Source organism: Puma concolor, chromosome A3 (genome assembly GCF_028749965.1).
Source record: "Puma concolor isolate L17-30 chromosome A3, mPumCon1.1.hap2, whole genome shotgun sequence".
In the NCBI taxonomy this organism is placed as follows: Eukaryota; Metazoa; Chordata; class Mammalia; order Carnivora; family Felidae; genus Puma; species Puma concolor.
Window position 1 is genome coordinate 27,090,511 of NC_141669.1, and position 18,220 is coordinate 27,108,730.

General features: G+C 47.2%; 1 protein-coding gene across 6 annotated transcripts in view; it reads left to right on the forward strand.

The window, feature by feature from the left end:
• Positions 1-1,058: 1,058 nt before the first annotated feature.
• The window catches only part of LTBP1 (latent transforming growth factor beta binding protein 1), a 403,312-nt gene continuing 386,150 nt past the window's right edge, over positions 1,059-18,220 (forward strand). For 3 of the 6 annotated variants that reach the window (XM_086700338.1, XM_086700340.1, XM_086700343.1), the window contains exons 1-2: positions 1,059-1,684; positions 2,722-2,792. In XM_086700338.1, the coding sequence (XP_086556464.1) occupies positions 1,197-1,684; positions 2,722-2,792 (559 nt within the window). In that variant the 5' untranslated portion in view covers positions 1,059-1,196. The remainder of the gene's footprint in view (positions 1,685-2,721; positions 2,793-18,220) is intronic. The other 3 variants (XM_086700341.1, XM_086700339.1, XM_086700342.1) reach the window with 1 other exon arrangement.

Sequence of the window (18,220 nt, forward strand, 5' to 3'; positions counted from 1 at the left end):
AAAATTCAAATGCTAGACTATAACATTATTTCATGGTTTTTCCCAAAGAGCATTATGAGCTCCAGGGACTGTCCTGGGAACATCCTGCATTTCCCTTGACGTGATTTTGGGTCATCTCCAGTGATGACCTTTCCTTTCAGATAGGGGTCCAAGGAACTGAGTTTTTTTTTTTTTTTTTTAATTCTAAATGGCCTGGGGTTGTCATGGATCCTAAACTTTGTATTCCCATCTTAAAGGCCTTTTTACGAAGAGCGGGCTGCTTCTGGGGTTGGTGCCTGCCGCCCCTTTCCCAGTCCACGCGGGCGCCCCCTGCTGCCCGACCTGCACTCTCAAACTCGCGTAACTAGGAGTAGGGTACCAGAGGCTGCAGACCGAGGCACAGCCACGCGGGGTTTACAATCTCAAAGAGAACCATCTAAACGCTTTCGGATGGACAGCTAGGCAAATCCCGAGCAGTCCTTTCTGGGGCCCGATCTGGTATTTTCATCCAACCCCCGGCATGTATCCCAGCAAACACAGATAAGAATATGCCTTCCAAACGATATCAAACGAATCCCGTGAGGTTTCTGGAAGGAGAGGACCAGTCAGTGATTCTGCAGAATCCTTTGTCCCTCCCCGGGACCCGGGACCGGGGAGCGGGGACCTCTGCCTTGCCGCCCCACAGTAACAATATATGTGGATGTGGAGGGTGGCGGCGCGTTCTCGGGCTCATCTCACGCTTTCCCCAATTAGGATTTACTGCCTGACGTCACGTCTGCCGGAGATTGGCTGTTCAGATCTGACACTCGGTTCCACGGCGAGAGCAACTTTTTAAAGACTTTGCAGCCCGGGTTGCCTCCGAGCGTCCCGCGCGCTCACGCCCGCGCTCGCCCGCTCTGCCCCGGGCCCGGGCGCGGCGCCCCCTGCACCCGCGGCTGCGCGAGCGGACCCTCACCTTGCGGAGTCCGCTCCCCTCGCCCCTCCCCTCCCTTCCCGGGCTCGGCTCCCCACCCCACCCCCACGCCTGCCCCCTCCTCCCCGCCGCTTTCGGCTTGGGTCTGGGGCCGTTCGGCCGCCCGCAGAACTTCCTCTCCTGCAGCCGAGTTCTCCTCGTCCCGCCTCCCGGGCTCTCGGGCAGCCGGAGCGCGCGCGGGCGGCCGCACCGGGCGAGCCGCACGGCCGGGGGCGGGCGCCGGGGGCGCCGGCTCGGGCCCGCGATGGCGGGGCCCTGGCTCAGGTGGGGGCTGCTGCTCTGGGCAGGGCTGCTCGCGTCGTCGGCGCACGGTCGGGTGCGGAGGATCACGTACGTGGTGCGCCCGGGCCCCGGCCTGGCGGCGGGCGCCTTGCCCCTGGGCGGGCCTCCGCGCCCGCGGACCTTCAACGTCGCGCTCGACGCCAGGTACAGCCGCGGCTCGGCGGGCGCCGGGGCTCCCAGCCGCGCCTCTCCGGGGGCCCCCTCGGAGCGGACGCGCCGCACGAGCCAGCCAGGCGGCGCGGCCCTGCAGGGGCTCCGGCCGCCTCCGCCGCCCGAGCCGGCGCGGCCCGGGGCCCCCGGCGGGCAGCTCCACCCCAAGCCCGGCGCTCACCCGGCAGCCGCCCCGTTCGCCAAACAAGGCAGGCAAGTCGTGCGCTCCAAAGTGCCGCCGGAGAGCCAGAGCGGCGGGGGCTCGAGGCTGCAGGTTCAGCAGAAGCAGCAGCTGCAGGGGTAAGCCCACACCCTCCCTCCGCGCTCGCGCGCGCGCGCCGCCCGCGCCGGGACCCGCGGGGTCAGGGTCCCTCGGCGCCCGGCCGCGGGCGTCGTGCGCGGTGGGGCTGCCTTCTCCTCCCCCCGCCCGCCCGCGCCGCAGGCAGAGGCGAATGCGGGGAGCCCGGAGACTTTGAGGAGAAACTCAGAGTGCATTGTTTCTCAGCTGCGGGTAAACACAAAAGGCATTTCTGCCTGGGGCGTAACCTCCTGTGCGCGAACCCAACTACTCCTAGAAGACGGGCGTATACATGAAGTCACTACTGCTCACTCCCTTAGCATCAATTAAACTGCTCTTTGCAACTCAGTTTTAACTTTTTTTCCTAGCTAGAGAAGAAAAAAAAAAAAGTGGTGGAAGGGCCGGCTGTGAAGATACAGCTCCTGTTCTGCGGCCCAAAACTTTTCAGCATCCTAGATTGTGGGCTTGGGCTTCCGTGCACCTGTGGGGTCGCCTTTCCCCAGGGCAGGGTGTCTGTGCATTGACAGAATTTTCGGTTGGAAAGTTTCTGTTACTGGGCGCTCATAAACATCCTTCCTGCCCCTCTCCCCATTTAATCACAGGTTGGGGTGTGGGGGATAACTTGTTTTGCCTATCTGGTTCTTTTCTTCAGGGGTACTTTCCAGGCATTGTGATCTCCCCTGTGTTTGGACACTTCTCCCTAAAACTCAGATTCGGTTTAAGTTGTGGGTCAGATAATATACAAAATACACTTGGCTCTACTTTGGGGGTTAAGAAATTCATTTATGTGGACGCTGTTCTCCCTTCCTGTGTAATTCTATGTTATGCAGGCTTTTTGGTTCTCCCACCTTACCCTGATACACGGTCTTTACTCTTCTATCCGGGCAGCTTTGGCTTGGGCATGCTGCGAATGGCTTAGGACTCTGCAAGCCAGGGGAGTGTGGACACAGGAGGCTGAGCTTGCAGGGACCCATATGAGCTTGGGTTTTCTGGAAGAGTACACTGCTACTGTGGACTCAGGGGTCTTGCTTTGTTTCAGGGTCAATGTCTGTGGAGGGCAGTGCTGCCATGGCTGGAGTAAGGCCCCTGGCTCCCAGAGGTGCACCAAACGTAAGTTTCCATGCTGGCTGTGGCTGGCACAGTGGGCAAAGGGGGGCTGTCCACATGGGGAGGGAGGCTCCCCCAGGGGTCACACGAAGGGGCTCATGCTGCCCTCGAGACATTATGTATGCAAGACATTATCTGCAGCCTTCACTACCACTCATGAGTCACAGTAATGATAGTGTATCAGTGCCAGCGGCAATGTATTGTAGAGAACTCTGCTGTGCATCCAAGGTTCCCCTGCACCCACCCGCCTCAGTATTACTCACTGTCACACCTATGGATCAGGAGCTAGGAAAAAATTTCCATTGGAGAACGTGCTATTTGCCAAACCAGTACAGTGGAACTCAAGCTTGGATATTGACAGATGAAAAACATTTTTCGGTTGATGGCCAGAGGGGGATGGGAGATAGGTGGCCTTGTTCTGAAATAAAACATTAGCAGTTTCTAAAGCTTTCTGAAAGCAGCAACAAGAATCCTCCCATCTTTGAGGCCTGATTGTTTTCCAGGAGGCAGTGTCTTCACAGTTCTTCAGAACTGACAGGTGTGGTCTCCTTCAGTGCCCCTTCAATTAATACACATCTTTTTTTTTTTTAAATTTTTTAAATGTTTGTTTATTTTTGAGAGAGAGAGTGCGAGTGGGGGAGGGGGCAGAGAGGGAGGGAGACACAGAATTGGAAGCAGGTTCCAGAATTCGAGCTGTCAACACAGAGCCAGCCAGATGCAGGGCTCAGGGCTTGAACTCACGAACCATGAGATCATGACTTGAGCTGAAGTGGGAGGGACATTTAACCGACTGAGACACCCAGGCGCCCCCACCAATTAATACACATCTTAGCAATGTTTTAGAAACATCCATTATTGGTACATGCAGGTTTGAGAACACCAGAACACATTTCCCCGATGCGCTGTAAAGTTGAGGACTCAGTTAAAATGTATTTCGAGGCTCCTCTGGACGAGTTGCCTCATTCTGTTGTTAACTGGAAATTAAAAAAAAAAAAAAAAAAATCTTCCACTCAGAAAGAGTATATCCTTCTAAGGTTTCTCTGCATGGAGCTTGAGCCATAAACATTGCGGATTGGAATCATCCCCAATTTTAGCTGCTTCTTGGTATTCGGCATCATAAGTCAAGTTTAGCAATTTGTTTTGTGTACAGTTTGGATATTAAAATCCTGATTTACTCTTGTAAATAATTTATATTAAAAATAAAGTCAGTTTGGATTTTAAAATATTGGAAAAAATTTCTAGTATGGTCATTCCAGTGACCTTGCTTATTAAAAAATACCTTTACTCCTTGAAAGAAACAGGAGGACTCTGGCATGGTGATCAAGGAGTAATGACAGGTAGGAACTGACTGTCCGCCTTTTGATTACTGAACGCAAACTACTGGCTCAGAAATGCTCAGGGTTGTAGGCATTCAGACTGTCATAATTTTTCACTTCTTAGATTACACTTGACAATAGTGTGTCAGCGTTTTCCTGAATTTATGATGACTCAGGTCAGATTATACACCCTTTCCTCCCTTCGGTACCTCCTTCCACTCAAAACCTGATATGATACGGTTTGCCTATAACCCATCCATGACAGCACTGTTATAGTGGGATGTTGCTGTGTAAAGATTAAAAATACAGGGCAGGATTTTATAGACAGTGGGTGGGTGCTCCACCTTGATGCCTGTTAAAGAGCATGCACCAAGATTGGAAGATGTTTAGTTGGCAAATGATGCAATATGGTGCCTTTTCTGGAAAGGTTGTCTGAGGATTTGGGGATCCAGAGATGTTCTGGAATGTGCAAAGATGCTCAAGCAGGAAATCTTGAGGAACCACTTCATGAACTTCCTGCTTGTCCAGGCAAGTGAGGCAAGAATATGTTTGTGCCTAGGTTTGACCGGGTTTGCCCTTTGGTCACCCAGAAAGAGAGAAGTTACAGAAGGCTCTGGGTCAGAGCAGTGACTGCAGGGTCCCAGAGGAGGTTGCTACATTGATTTAGTCTCACAATACGCGTAACAAATACCTCTGGCTTTTGGTTCCAGTTCTCTTTCCAGTTCCTAGAGGAACAGCACCGGGAGTCTAAGCAAGGCAGCATCACTTTCTTTTTTGATGATGGTTCAGCATTTGAAAAACTGGCCTTCCTAAACTGCCTGATCTGACAAATGAATTCAGGCCCAAGTGCTGGAAACTTAATGACTCCTTTCAGGAATCATTTTAAAAGTGATGCTGGGGTGGGCCAGTGTCCAGCCCAAAGTCATGTATGCATTAGGTGGATATGTTCCAATGGGAGACTTGTTTTGTGTATGTGGGAGAGCCAGAGAGATGAAGGAGCCTTCCTCATTCAGATGGGATGACTAGAGTTACCATTGTCCTGTGAAATTTGTGTCCATGGCTGAGCAGTGGGCTACTGGAAAAGCCCCTGGCCCTGAGTTCAAATCCTGAAGCCTTGACTAGATGTGGGGCCTTGAGGGATTCACTTGACCTCTCTGAGCCTATATTTTCTGATCCGGAAATGAATGTGCTAAACCCTTGCCCACTTTGTCAGATTATTTCAGGTGTCAAGGTGAAAAAGAATGGGTGTAAAAGCCTTGATAAAACCAGAGAGATTCTTAGTTCATTATTGGATTAAGTCAAGTCAATTTTGTCTCATTTATCTGTTACTTGGTCTTCTTTTTTTCCTATGTGTTTCCCCAGCTGCTGTTGTCAGTCTCCTTTTTAAATAACGTAATTTGGATCCCCTTTAAAAAAAATTTTTTTTTGACATTTATTCATTTTTGAGAGGCAGAGAGACAGAGCACAAGTGGGGGAGGGACAGAGAGAGAGGGAGACACAGAATCTGAAGCAGGCTCCAGGCTCTGAGGTGTCAGCACAGAGCTCGACTCGGGGCTCTAACTCATGAGCCGCGAGGTCATGACCTGACCCAAAGTTGGATCCTTAACTGACTGAGCCACCCAGGTGCCCCTGGATCCCTTTTTATATTATAGCTTTAAAGTAGTTTAGGGTTGGGGAGAGGGAGAATGGGGAGATGTTGATCAAGGGGTACAAAGTGTCAGTCACACAAGATTAGTAAGTTCTGGGGATCTAATGTACAGCAAGGTGACTGTAGTTAAGAGTACTGTGTTGTCTACTTGAAATTTGCTCCGAGAGTAGATCTTAAAGTGTTCTTACTCCCTATACAGTGTCAACTATGTGAAGTGATAGCTATATTAATTAGCTTGATTGTGGTGATTATTTCACAACGTATGTGTATATCAAAACATCCTCATATATCATTAGTATGTACAATTTTTGTCAGTTCCTCAATAAAGATGAGAGTGGACAGAGAATGCATGAAAAAGCCAGTCACTCCCATGCTGTCCTGCCTTTGATTACCAAGAAAAAAGAAAGTAGTTTGCGTTGTTCTTAATTATTTATTTATTTATTATTTTAAAAAAGTTTATTTACTTGTTTTGAGAGAGAGAGAGAGTGCACAGGGGAGAGGCAGAGAGAGAGAGAATCCCAAGCAGGCTCTGCATTGTCAGCATAGAGCCAGATGTGGGGCTTGAACCCACAAACTATGAGATCATGACCTGAGCTGAAATCGGGAGTCAGTCAGGTGCTTAACTGAATGAGCCACCCAGGCGCCCCCTGAATGATTTATTTTAATAGAACTTTGAAATACACTAAGTATTAGATTATTTGCATGCCTCTAGTTCTGTTAGGGTAAAACGTGCTATGTAGAAGTAAAAATACTCCTTCAAGGTATATATAAATGGAAAAATTGCTGACACCCATTTTGTGACTGTAACTACTTCAGTAAATACTAGTGAACTCTGGATTGCAAAAAAATTGATTTGTAGTCTTTTTCCTCTCTACTTATTTGCTGAGATTGAACAATTGCTCTTGGGTATGCTTTATTTTACTTACGAACACAAATACCAATGGTATATCTATATGAAGTCCTCCCTTAAGGTAGTAGTCATAAAATGCAAATGCACATTTAAATGTACCACCCAGATTGCCTCCTAATTGTCATTATATTTTGAGGATAATCGATAGGGTTTAGTTGAAGAATTTCAATTTATATAGATCATGTCCAGTTGTTACCAAAAATATTTCTGCATAAGAGATCAGTTGTGTTTATCGTGTTCCATTCGCTTAATCCAGTGAAGAAAATAAGATGCCCTTCCAGCCAGACTCCGTTGTTTTTAGTTGATTGACATTTAATTTAAATGGGGCACAGGCAAATGCTTCTGAAGACTGGAGATTTTGTGAGCCTTCTGTTGCATATCATATACGCAACAGGCATGCCTTTGTTGGGGCAAGGAACGCGTATGTGCACCCGCAAAGGTGGCCTTGGGGGGCTCTAGTCTAGAGATGCCCAGTTGTGTGTTAATGCTGCTTTGCTAGACAGCCTGTGTGTGTGCATCTCTAGAAGTTGAAAGCGTAGCACGGGATAGGTCACTTTAGTTCTTAACACTGAGTGACGGTTGATAGCGAGTGTCTGTTTTGTGCAAAGGAGATGGCACCACATTTGTTCTCTTTCCAAAGAGTTTGCATTTATAGGAGAGCTGTGCAGCCTAGAAACCTTGTCTTGTGCTTCGGGCATTCAGTGCCTCCTGTGTTCTGTTTTTGCCTCTTTTCACTTTCACATTTTCTTCCTCTGTCCAAACAGAACCTACCTCTTCTTGGTTCTTGCAGTCTTTTTGTCCCCTGCTCAGGGGAAGTGCGGGCTACAGAAAGACCCAGTCCGTGGGCTCCGCTTTAAAGAGGAGACTGGACTGGGAGCAGAGGACCTAAAGGAGTCTGGGCGAGATGCGGGCAAGGCCAGGTTGGCAGAATGAGGAGGACGGAAGAGGAAAGAGGGCAGGTTGGAGTCGGGTGCTGGTGCCTGGCACACTGAAGCCCCTCCGTAAATGCATGGATGGTTCTTTCATTTCTTTAACGGATATCTGTTTAGCTTTAACATGTGCCAGGTTCTATGAATAGAGGAGAGAAGCAGCCAGCTGTAGGGAGTACAGGGTCTGTTTTTACTCACTTAACTCATGGCACATCAAATGACTTGTTCTCTCCTTAGCAAGAAACAGAAAAATCGATATTCCATTGCTTTTCCATTGGCATTCAGCCCACACTGCTTTGGAAAAAAAAACCCCGACAAAACCAAACCTAGAAGTGTTCCTTAATGATAGGCAGAGGAGACAGCTCTGTGTACCCTTGGTGTTCAGAGATGCGGTAGATGGCATCGTCCAGGAGGGAATAATGTGGCCGGAGTTCAGATGGCCAAGAGGGCTTTTCAGGCTGTCTCTCGTCCCTTTTGGCTCCGTGTGGCCCTAGCCAAGCTTGGGAGTCGGGCCCAGAATGATTACACATTTTTCGTATGCCTGCTATGGCCATTGACAGCTGCTTTGCCAATAGATCCGCAGTGAGGTTTACCATGGCAGCTGCTGGGAGCACGGGTGGGAGGGCCGGCTGGAAAATCTCGTCATGTGGCACAGACAGCCCCACGAAAAGGGAGAGGGACCCAGAGGTCAAGTTCACACTGGGTCAAATATGTGTTCTCAACACTAGTTAAAACAAACATTTAGGAACCATAAATTCTGTGTTGCGATAGTACTTAAACCTTCATCATGAAGCCCTCCTCCAGCCTGTGGGCTGGCCCGAACACACCGCCTGCTCCTGCCTGGCCTGCTTTAGTGGAGTGTTTCTCTGCCCAGTGAACCCTTGGCCCTTAGGAAGCCTGACTTGTTGAAAGGACCTTTGGCAGTGTCGGGAGTTTGCTGTTGCTGACCCTGTTATTTGTTGTCTTGGATATTCCAAACATACTCAAACATGTTTGGGGAGCTCGAATTGAATTTTCCTGAAATGCAGATTTTGTTTCCAAGGCCTTCCTAGCAATGAACAGAATGATGTGGAGTGCTGGGGCTGTGTCCTCACTCTTAATACTGACCAGGATCGGAGCGCATGATGAGGAGCCACTGAGGGGGTGAAGGCCACAGCATGGTGCTTTCTAGTGGGCCGGGAGCTTATTCCTGATCTTCGCACCATGTGGGCTGGGGAGACAGGCATGGTTTATTACCACCTTTACAGGCAGGGGGCACTGCCCCTGCTTGGATCCCACCCCAGATCTTGTGGCTTTTTTTTTTTTTTTCCTTAAAGTGTTATTTTATATTTGAGAGAGCAAGCAAGCGTGTGTGATCAGGGGAGGAGCAGACAGAGAGAGAGGGAGACACAGAATCTGAAGCAGACTCCAGGCTCTGTCTGAGCTGTCAGCCTGGAGCCTGACCCAGGGCTCGAACTCATGAACTGCAGGCTCATGACCTGAGCTGAAGTCGGATGCTTAACCGACTGAGCCACCCGGACGCCCCTTGTGGGCTCTGGATTCCTTGTTCTTTCTACCGCCCTAGGCTGCCTGGACATCCCGTGCTGCAGCCCCTCCTGACAGCTGGGTTAGCGATTGGCTCTTACAGCCTGAATTCACTTTGTGAGTTCTCCAGCTGTGTTAGTTTGCTAGGGCAGGCCATAACAAAGTACCACAGACTGGTGGCTTAGAACAACAGAACATTATGGTGTCAGAGTTCTGGAGACCGGAAGTCCAAAATCAAGGCGTGGACGGCATTGGTTCGTTCTTCAGGGGCTGTGTGGGAAGGGTCTGTTCCAAGCTTCTCTCCTTAGCTTGAAGGCCTCCTTCTCCCTTTGCCCCTTCACATCATCTTCCTTCTTTGTCTGTTTTTGTGTCAAATGTCCTCTTTTTATTAGGACACCAGGATCCCCTAATGACCTCATTTTAACCGGATTCCCTCTGTGATGACTCTGAGTCCAAATAGGGTGCAAGTAAGGTCACATGCTAAGATACTGGGGATCTGGACTCCACATTTTTTTTAGGGGGTGGGAGGCTACAGTCAACTCATAAAGTAAGCCTAAAGATGCTGTGCACATGGGCTTGAGAGGTGGGCTACTCAAGGGTTGGGTCACCCCTGGGGACTCTGGGCATCCCTCGTAAGGACCCACAGATGGAAGCATGGGTAGGCGGAAGCTGACTTGGGTCCCTCCCGTACAGTCTAGGACTGTGGGTCTATTTTGGCTTCTTCCTTAACACAGGCGCCCTGGCTGCTCCAGGGAGTGGGAGAGCTAGGGAATTGGCCCCTTGTGATTTTGGTTATGGCTGTGGCCATTTTTACTTGGTCTGTTTAAAAAGATTCTAGAGTGGTGGTTCCCAAGTGTGAATGTGCAGCTGATCCCAGGAGGAATTTGTGAAACTTTTTTTATTGAATCAGCATCTCTTGGGTTCTTAACAGGCGCCCCAGGTGATGCTGATGAAGGTGGGCCACATTTTGAGAAACGGTGACCCAGAAAGAACCCTCTCTTGGGCATGATTTATGACTGTTTGTGTGGGACCTTAAAGACCAAGCCCAACACTGAACAATTTAGAAACTTACCAAGGCAAGAGCCCTCTGGATATTGGTTTAGCTCAATTTTTTTTTTAATTTTTTATTTTTGAGAGAGAGAGCGAGCATGAGTGGTGGGGGGGAAGGGCAGAGAGAGAGGGAGACTCCAGGCTCCAGGCTCTGAGGTGTCAGCACAGGGCCCGATGCGGGGCTCGAACTCACAACCCGTGAGATCGTGACCTGAGCTGAAGTTGGAGGCTTAAATGACTGAGCCACACAGGTGCCCCGGTTTAGCTCAATTTTGAATAGTACATACAAAAATTGCTGCCTATAGGGTTATTCCATCCAGTTTTTCTTCAGTTGGTTGAATGTTTGATAAATATACATTGTTATAAGAGTCAGAAATATGTAAAATTATGAATGATATGTAGGTGTGCTTAAATGAAGTGTTTTTAAAAAAGGCTTAAAAACTTTCAAACACACTGGATGTTTTTTCCCACTAAATATTCTATTTTTAATGATAAAATATTTTAAATACACAAAAATCTAGAATAATAATGTATCCAACAGCTACTCATCAGGGTCATGTTTTTAAAAACTCCCTGATGTGGCCATTGAGTGCAATGATTACAGATAAGGGAGGGACTGTGGTCTTATCTTGTGCTAAATGTGTGTTTTACTAATGATGTTTCTTGTCTTGTTAGTGGAGAGAAAATAATCCATAATTTGCTAGTGTGGCACAAATTAGTTGCTTTGGTACTTGTGGAAAAACACATCAGAGGTGAATGTATTTGTATATGCTCATGTCTACCTATTAATTTGCCTTGCTTATCAAGGATATTGAGTGTTTCATATAGGCAAAGTGCATTGGATATGCAGAATCTGTGTACCTAAGACAATGCGGTTTCAAGAAGGAAATGCTACCTGTTACCCTTCGCCCTACTCCCCTCCCCAGCCTACCTGCCTTTTTTGCCTTCCTCCTTTTTCTCCCCTTACTGGGTCTGTATTTTGCTTGTTCTGAACAAGAAGGCAGTGTAGGTCAGTAGTTAGAAGTTCAGTCTTTGGAGTTAGGCTACAGGGCTCCTGTCTGGATGGTAACACCTCCTCATGGTGACACCAGGGCGGGGTGGGGTGGGGAGAAGGCTGGGTGTTCACAGCATTCATGGCACAGGTATGATAATGGAACCATCATTCAGAGGCTTGTTGGGGGCCACATGAAGTAATATGTGAATAGCGCATGCAGAGCAGGACTCCTGCCCAGCCATATTCACGTTCTCAGGGGCTCTCATTCTGCTTCTGCCCACCCCCTCCTGGGTGTCCCAGCCTTTCATACACTTCTGTGTGTGCTTCTCAGGTCCCCTGGTGAAAACCATGGCTCCCTCTTCCCCTCTCCCAGAGCACTGTCATTTCACTCTTTCTTGGCTCTGGGTATGAGTGGACCCGATGGGAGAGGTGTCTGTCTCCCTGTCAGCGTGGAGCAGGATTTTCTTTGTGTCCTCTCTCCCTCTCTGTCTATCTCTCTCTTTTTTTTTTTTAAAGTTTATTCATTTATTTTGAAAGAGACAGTGACAGCACCAATGGGGGAGGGGCAGAGAAAGGGAGAGAGAGAGAGGATTCCAAGCAGGTTCCACATTGGCGGCACAGAGCCCAACGTGGGGCTCGAACTCAGAAAACTGAGATCATGGCCTGAGCCAAAACCAAGAATTGGACGCTCAACTGACGGAGCCACCCAGGAGGAGCCCAATACAGCCACAGTGCAAACGCTGCCTGAATTGAATAGAGTTGAATTGCACTAGCATCTCTGATGTTGTTGTGTTGCAAATACTGTCCTCTAAATACTATATAGAGAATTCTGTCTTCTTTGTTTACTCGTACTTTTTGGCACTAATTTCCATTTGGTTCTCTTTCCCCTTGTGCTTATTATCTTTGCCCAACAGACACTGCTTATTATGACAGCCTTTCAAGGGCACACCACCTTATTCTGTTTCTGCCAGCTCTTTTTCTGAAGGCCGCCCTGGCATGGCCCAAACTTTAAGACAACTTTTCCTTTCTCCCTGCCAATTTTAGAATCTTTCTGCTCAACATCATCTGATAGAGATTTGGGCCCAAGTAAAATGAATGTTGTATGATTTTCCCTGTAATTTTAGATCCCTGAATACTGCTCTTGGCCAGCTACTCTATTCCCTGTGGCTCTTTCACTGCACCACATTTGAGTAATATTGTTGGCACGGGTGTAAGTAAACAGTTTGCGAAATGTCGTGTTTTGTAAATTAGGAGATGGATGGGCTGGGTTTGGAATACGTGCTGTTGGTTCTGCTGGACCAGAAGAGAGATGAGTGTGGTGGATGGATGGGAAGATGAATTTGCAGAAAGTGTTGCTGATCCAGAGCTGACGTGGTCCACTTTGCTGAGCTGATAGAATCAGTTATTCACAGGTGAGAACTACCTGGAAGGATGTATTTTGGTGATGAATGAAGAGAAATTCCTCACAGAGGAGATAGTTCCTCAGAGGTGAGAACAGCTAGCACAGAGACCCTAGGGGACAGATCTGGCCTGGTACAGGGACCTAGGAGTGAGTGAGGGCCAGAATGATAGGCCATCAGGGGGCTACAGCTCTATCCCAGTCAGGTATCGTAGGCTGTGTAAGGCCACAGATAACACAGGGGACTTATAAATGCAAGTGGATTTTATTGTTAAGGAATGAAACACAAGACAGATTTGTTTTTTGCAGGCCTTCTTTGAAGGCATGGACAAAGAATGGTTTCGATTGAAAATTCAGTCACCTTTATTGCTGTTTTTTTTTTTTTTATTGATGAGAAAAACTGCACATACAACAATGAAGTATCCAAGGCCAGGTACACAAATGATCATTGTAGCCTGTCCGCCTGCACTGTGCCCAGATTGCCAGACCAGCCCTGTGTTCTGGTAGACAAAGGTGACAGACGCTTTCCCCAGAGCCACAGGCCAAGATTTAGGATGAAAGCTTGAGGGTTAAAAAAAGAAAAGCCTCTGGTTGCTGCTGTGTTAAGAGGCAGATTAGCGGGGACCCTCATATGGTTCTAAATAAAAATAAAATGTTAAATCCTTTAAAAATGAAAGCTAAGAATCCCTCTCTGGTCACCATGGAAAATTCCAGAGAGCAGTTAGGAAATGTTAAATTCAGAGCATAAAACTTTTGGAATACACCTGAATGCTGTTCTGAGGTTTTGTTCAACTCCGCCCCCTGCCGCCCCATCTAATTTCACAGATTGTGGGGCGAGCCTGAGGTAGGCACAAAGGCCACATCTTCTGGGCCTTTTGGGTAGTCACTCAGTGACTCTGTGCGATTTTGTTCCTGTTTGTAAACAAGGTTAATAGCACTCATTGGCTACACCTCCCATTTTGTGGTAAATATCCAATAAAATGAGGTTCATGACGATGCTTCTCAAAAGAGCTATAGAAACACGTGTTGATTTATTAATAAGGTTTTGTGAAATGTTTTCAGCGGGCGAATTTCCTTCTATAATGTGTTGGTATATTTCTTGTCTTGAAAAGTAGAATGCTTAATGTATTCCAGTGGGTTTTGATGATTACAGGTCTGTGTCTCAGGTCTTTATATGGCTGGTGCCATTATGCCGATGGTTTATGGTCTCTGGGGGAATGGGCTGCAAGTTGGTTTGAAAGTAAACAAAAATACCTAAATCCTCACTTTAATCCCTGCCCCCTCCCCCCCACAGGTGACTTGGTTTATCCTCCTAAAAGTAGAGGGTAGGCAAAGACCAGAATCCTTCCAAGAGGGCTATGTTTCTTTCTTAACTGTGATAGTGAAAAGGTTATGTTAAGTTAGTCTAAAATTTCCTAGTAATTAGAGGTGAAATAATACAGACAGTAAGTACATTAAAGGCAGGGACCCTGGTTTTGTTTTACTTTTTATCCATTAGGAAGTTGGCATACACATCAGTTCTCTGTATACAGTAGACCCCGCAGTAAGGTTTCCTGATTAATAAGCATTACAAGTCACATTTATTTCTGAGGGAAAGACCAGCTGAAATTCATTCAAATCAGTGGCTACTGGGATGATGTTATTAAGCACTTCCTTTTGTATGAGAGAATGTATATTGCAGCACATCTTCCGGTGGAACCATTTTTAATGCTCAGTTTGAGCGTTAGAAGCTCTTTCTTTGGTACAGTTGCCCCATTCTGTCCAACAGTATAGACTGCTTGAATGGCACTTCATAAACCTAGAGGCTCTCAAAGTGTGGTCCCTAAATCAGGGATTGCAGCATCACCTGGGAACTTATTAGAAATGCAGATTCTCAGGCCCTATCCTAGACCTGCTGAATCAGAAACTAGGCATGGGGTCCAGCACTCTTTTTTTTTTTTTTTTAAGGTATATTTATTTATTTATTTAGAGACAGAGTGCGCAAGTAGGGGAGGAGCAGAGAGAGAGGATGAGACAGTCTCAAGCAGGCTCCGCACTGTCACTGAAGACCCTGATGGGGGGCCTGAAGTCATGAATTATGAGATCATGACCTGAGCCAAAGCCCAACGCTTAACCGACTGAGCCACCCGGGTGCCCGCTCCTCCCCTCCCCCAGCATTCTGCGTTTTAATGAGCCTTCTAGGCAGTGCTGATGCAGGTATGGTTTGGGAACCATTGCTCTAGCTAAACCCACCCCTCCTCCTTTTCAGTATGCTGCCACACATCACATGTAGAGAGAGGAGGGGTGGAGGGAAATTGGTTCCCTTCAGTTCCAGGCATTAGGGGTTAGAAGCTTGTTTTCTCCTCCTTCCTGAGGGCACGGAGCAGTCCCCTAGGCTCAGATGGGAACGTTGTAATCTGAGCCGTGCACGTTACCACACATTCTGTGTGCACGAGTGCTGAGGAGACCCAGGGAAGCCATTTTGCCATTCAGTGAATGTGAGTTTTGTACCTTTGGGACTTTCTGGTTCTGTCCTGTTCTAATGTGGAAGACTTCACAAACTGGAACTCCCAGGGGTGACCCCGTGGCCCTGGTTTTCACAAGCACCTAGGAACTGATCCACACGGAGGCTTGAGGACTCTGGGTTTAAGGTGGGTATACTGGGACAAAAGATGTGACAGGCCAGGAATGACGAGAAACGTATTACCCAATTAATAAAAGTAACAGGAGTGAATGTGACATTTTGTTTTGGAGGCAGGTGCCATTACTCGTTTCCAAGGTAGTGCAAAAGTGAAACGAAGAGAAGCTCTTGTCCAGAACATGCCCTCAGCGTTGGCAGGGACAATGCTTTCTTGTGTGAGGATGAGGAAGTTCAGATGGAGAAGGGATGAGGTGGTGTTGCTTGGCCATTCCTTGGGGTCCTGCTGACTCAATCCTGCACGTAGCTGAAGGAATGCATCAGATGTTTGGAAACAGCCCAGTTAAGAATTTCAGCAATGACCCACACTTTATTAGATGTGTTTTTAGGAAAGGAATTGCCTGTTACAAGACTAGAAACCTTTGTAGAAAGAGCTGAAGAAAGAGTTGCTTTGGTTGTCCTGTGAAATAGGGAATTTTTTCCCCATTACGTATCTTTTTTCTTTCTGCAAAATAAATGAACACAAAGATACTTTACCTGAATATTGAAGAAAAAATAGGTGTTTAAAAAATACCTATTTCCTTTCCAAGTAGAAAGATTTTTTGGGGAGGGGTGATGAGTAAGGCTTAGTTAAATCATCTGTTTTTGTGGTAATAGTTCTACCTGCTTAAAAGTAGATATTTTATCTTTTCCCAATGCGAGCAAATTTTTTGCGTGCTACTTTTGATAAAGCACCCAAATGTTTATCCTGTAGACAAAGCCACTATTGGATGCTGCTCTGTGGAGCTCACGGTCCAGTGGAAGGCCAGTAGGACTACAGCACTAGGATTGTGGCTGATATGCCTTTGTCTAATTCTCTCCCATTGAGTCAGGGCAGAACCCGTAACTTCTAGTGAACAGAATATGGCGAAAGTGTTGGGATGTCACCTCCTTGGTTATGTTACGTTGTATAAGACTCCCTCTTAGCTGACTGGAGTGAGACATCTTGCTGGCTTGGAAAAAGCAGCTGCCCATTGTATTTGTGGCTTGCCTGTGGACCGAGCCACGTGGCAGGAAACCGGGCAGTCTGTCACTGGTAGGCAGGATGAAACTGGAGCCCTCAGTCCTACAGCCACAAGGAAATGAATTCCGCCAACAGCCTGAATGACTTTGGAAGTAGAGTCTTACTGAGCTGAGCCCCAGATGAAACTGCAGCCCGGTGGATCCTTGATTGTAGCTGCTTGAGACCCTGAAGCAGAGGACTCACCTATTCTGTGCTCAGACTGTTGACTCATAGAATCTGTGAGGTAATAAATGTATGTTGTTCCTCTTAATTTTTTTTTTTTTTTTTTTTTTTTGTTTAGAGAGAGAGAAGGTGCATGTGAGCAGGGGAGAGGGGCAAAGGGGGAGAGAGAGAGAGAATGAGAGAGAGAGAGAGAGAGAGAGAGAGAGAGAGAGAGATCCCAAGCAGGCTCCATGCTGTCAGTACACAGCCCGATGCAGGGCTTGATCCCATGAACTGTGAGCCAAAACAAGAATCGGATGCTCAACCGATTAAGCCACCCAGGCACCCCAAATGTGTGTTGTTCTAATCTCTTGAGATGGTGATGACTTCTTAGACATGAAAAGGAAATCAATACAAGGAAGAATGTGTAGATCCTAGAAGGGTGGCTCAGACCCAAGCATTATCCATCCATTCTAACAAGCACCTAGTGAAACCATTCTGTGTGTTGGACGCTTTCCGAGCCCCGGAAGTAGGAGATAGGAATAAAACACAGTTGCATCTTCTGGTAGCTCCCTGTCTGGAGCAGTTGGGGTTCAAAGGAGGGACATGGCTCTCCCTTGGGGAAAAATTAGAGTAGGAATTGTTTGAAATGGATTTTGAGTACAGATACAATTTGGACTTGGGAATCTGGTGGCAAGGCCATTCAGGTAATGGATGGTGCTGACTTCATAGTGTGGTTAGAAAAGGTGTTCTCCAGTTTGGAGGGCTTGGGTTTGCTTTAACCACAAAGCTTTACTGAAGATAAAAGAATGATAAGGTACAATCATGGATTAAAGTGGTAAGCTCTGTGGCCAAAGTAGACAACATCAAATTTTAAGAACAATAAAATTACTGATCATAACGTCTCTGATAATTCTTTCCCTGATAAGAAAGAACGTTCCCTGATAAGAACGTCTTCTGATAATTCAGTTGTATCATTGGATCGTAAAACCAGATTGTCAAAGTAGTCCTGAATAATTTTCTTCTAAGGCATTTGTTCTATGGTGATTTTTCCTTTCGAGGAGGATTTGAGGGTAACAGATGTTCTGTTTTTAGCTTTTAGCTGAGGGCACTCAAGGGAGGTCCATCAAAGACCCTCCCCAAGGATGACATTTACAGCAAGTACTTACCATGTTTCAGGGCAGTGTCAGTGATAGGTGGCTCCATACACAGCCGTGAGTTCCTAAAGATGTCAGTCCAAAGAGGGCTGGTGTACCTTGTGTCCTGTGTACCCGGACAGGCACAGAACTGTCTGCTTCAGTGCTATTACTGTTGATCATCTCATTGTGCTGATATCACAAGTGGTTTTGTCGAGTCTTTTTTTGGGAGATTGGAATACATTTCACTTCCTCCTTCAATCTCTCTTGACATTTCTCATCACTCAGCTTGGTAGTAGAAAGCATGGCTTTGAAGGGCCTTCTGATTTTGTGATCTTGTGGAATCTTCCCTCCTCATGGGTTTTAGAAGGAGAGGAGACTGGCACATGGCTCAGCTTCACCTGTAGCAGTGGTCCTCACTTGTGGGGCCAGGGAGAGGGAATGGAAGGGACTTCCTCAGTCACGTCAAGTTTTCTGAGCCTCTCGTTTTGTAGGAGGGTGGTAAGGGCCAAGTGAGGAACCGACTTCCCAGGCTCTGTGGACGTTGATGGCCTGCCTTTACAAAAAGGGCTTTAAAAAATTCTGCCTAGTATTCCTTAGGGTTTGATAATAACGTGTAAGGCACATTTTAAACCTACTTGAAAGAACACTGCTATGCAAATATTGACAATAATTAGTCTTGTATTTTGGAGAGGAGAAATCAC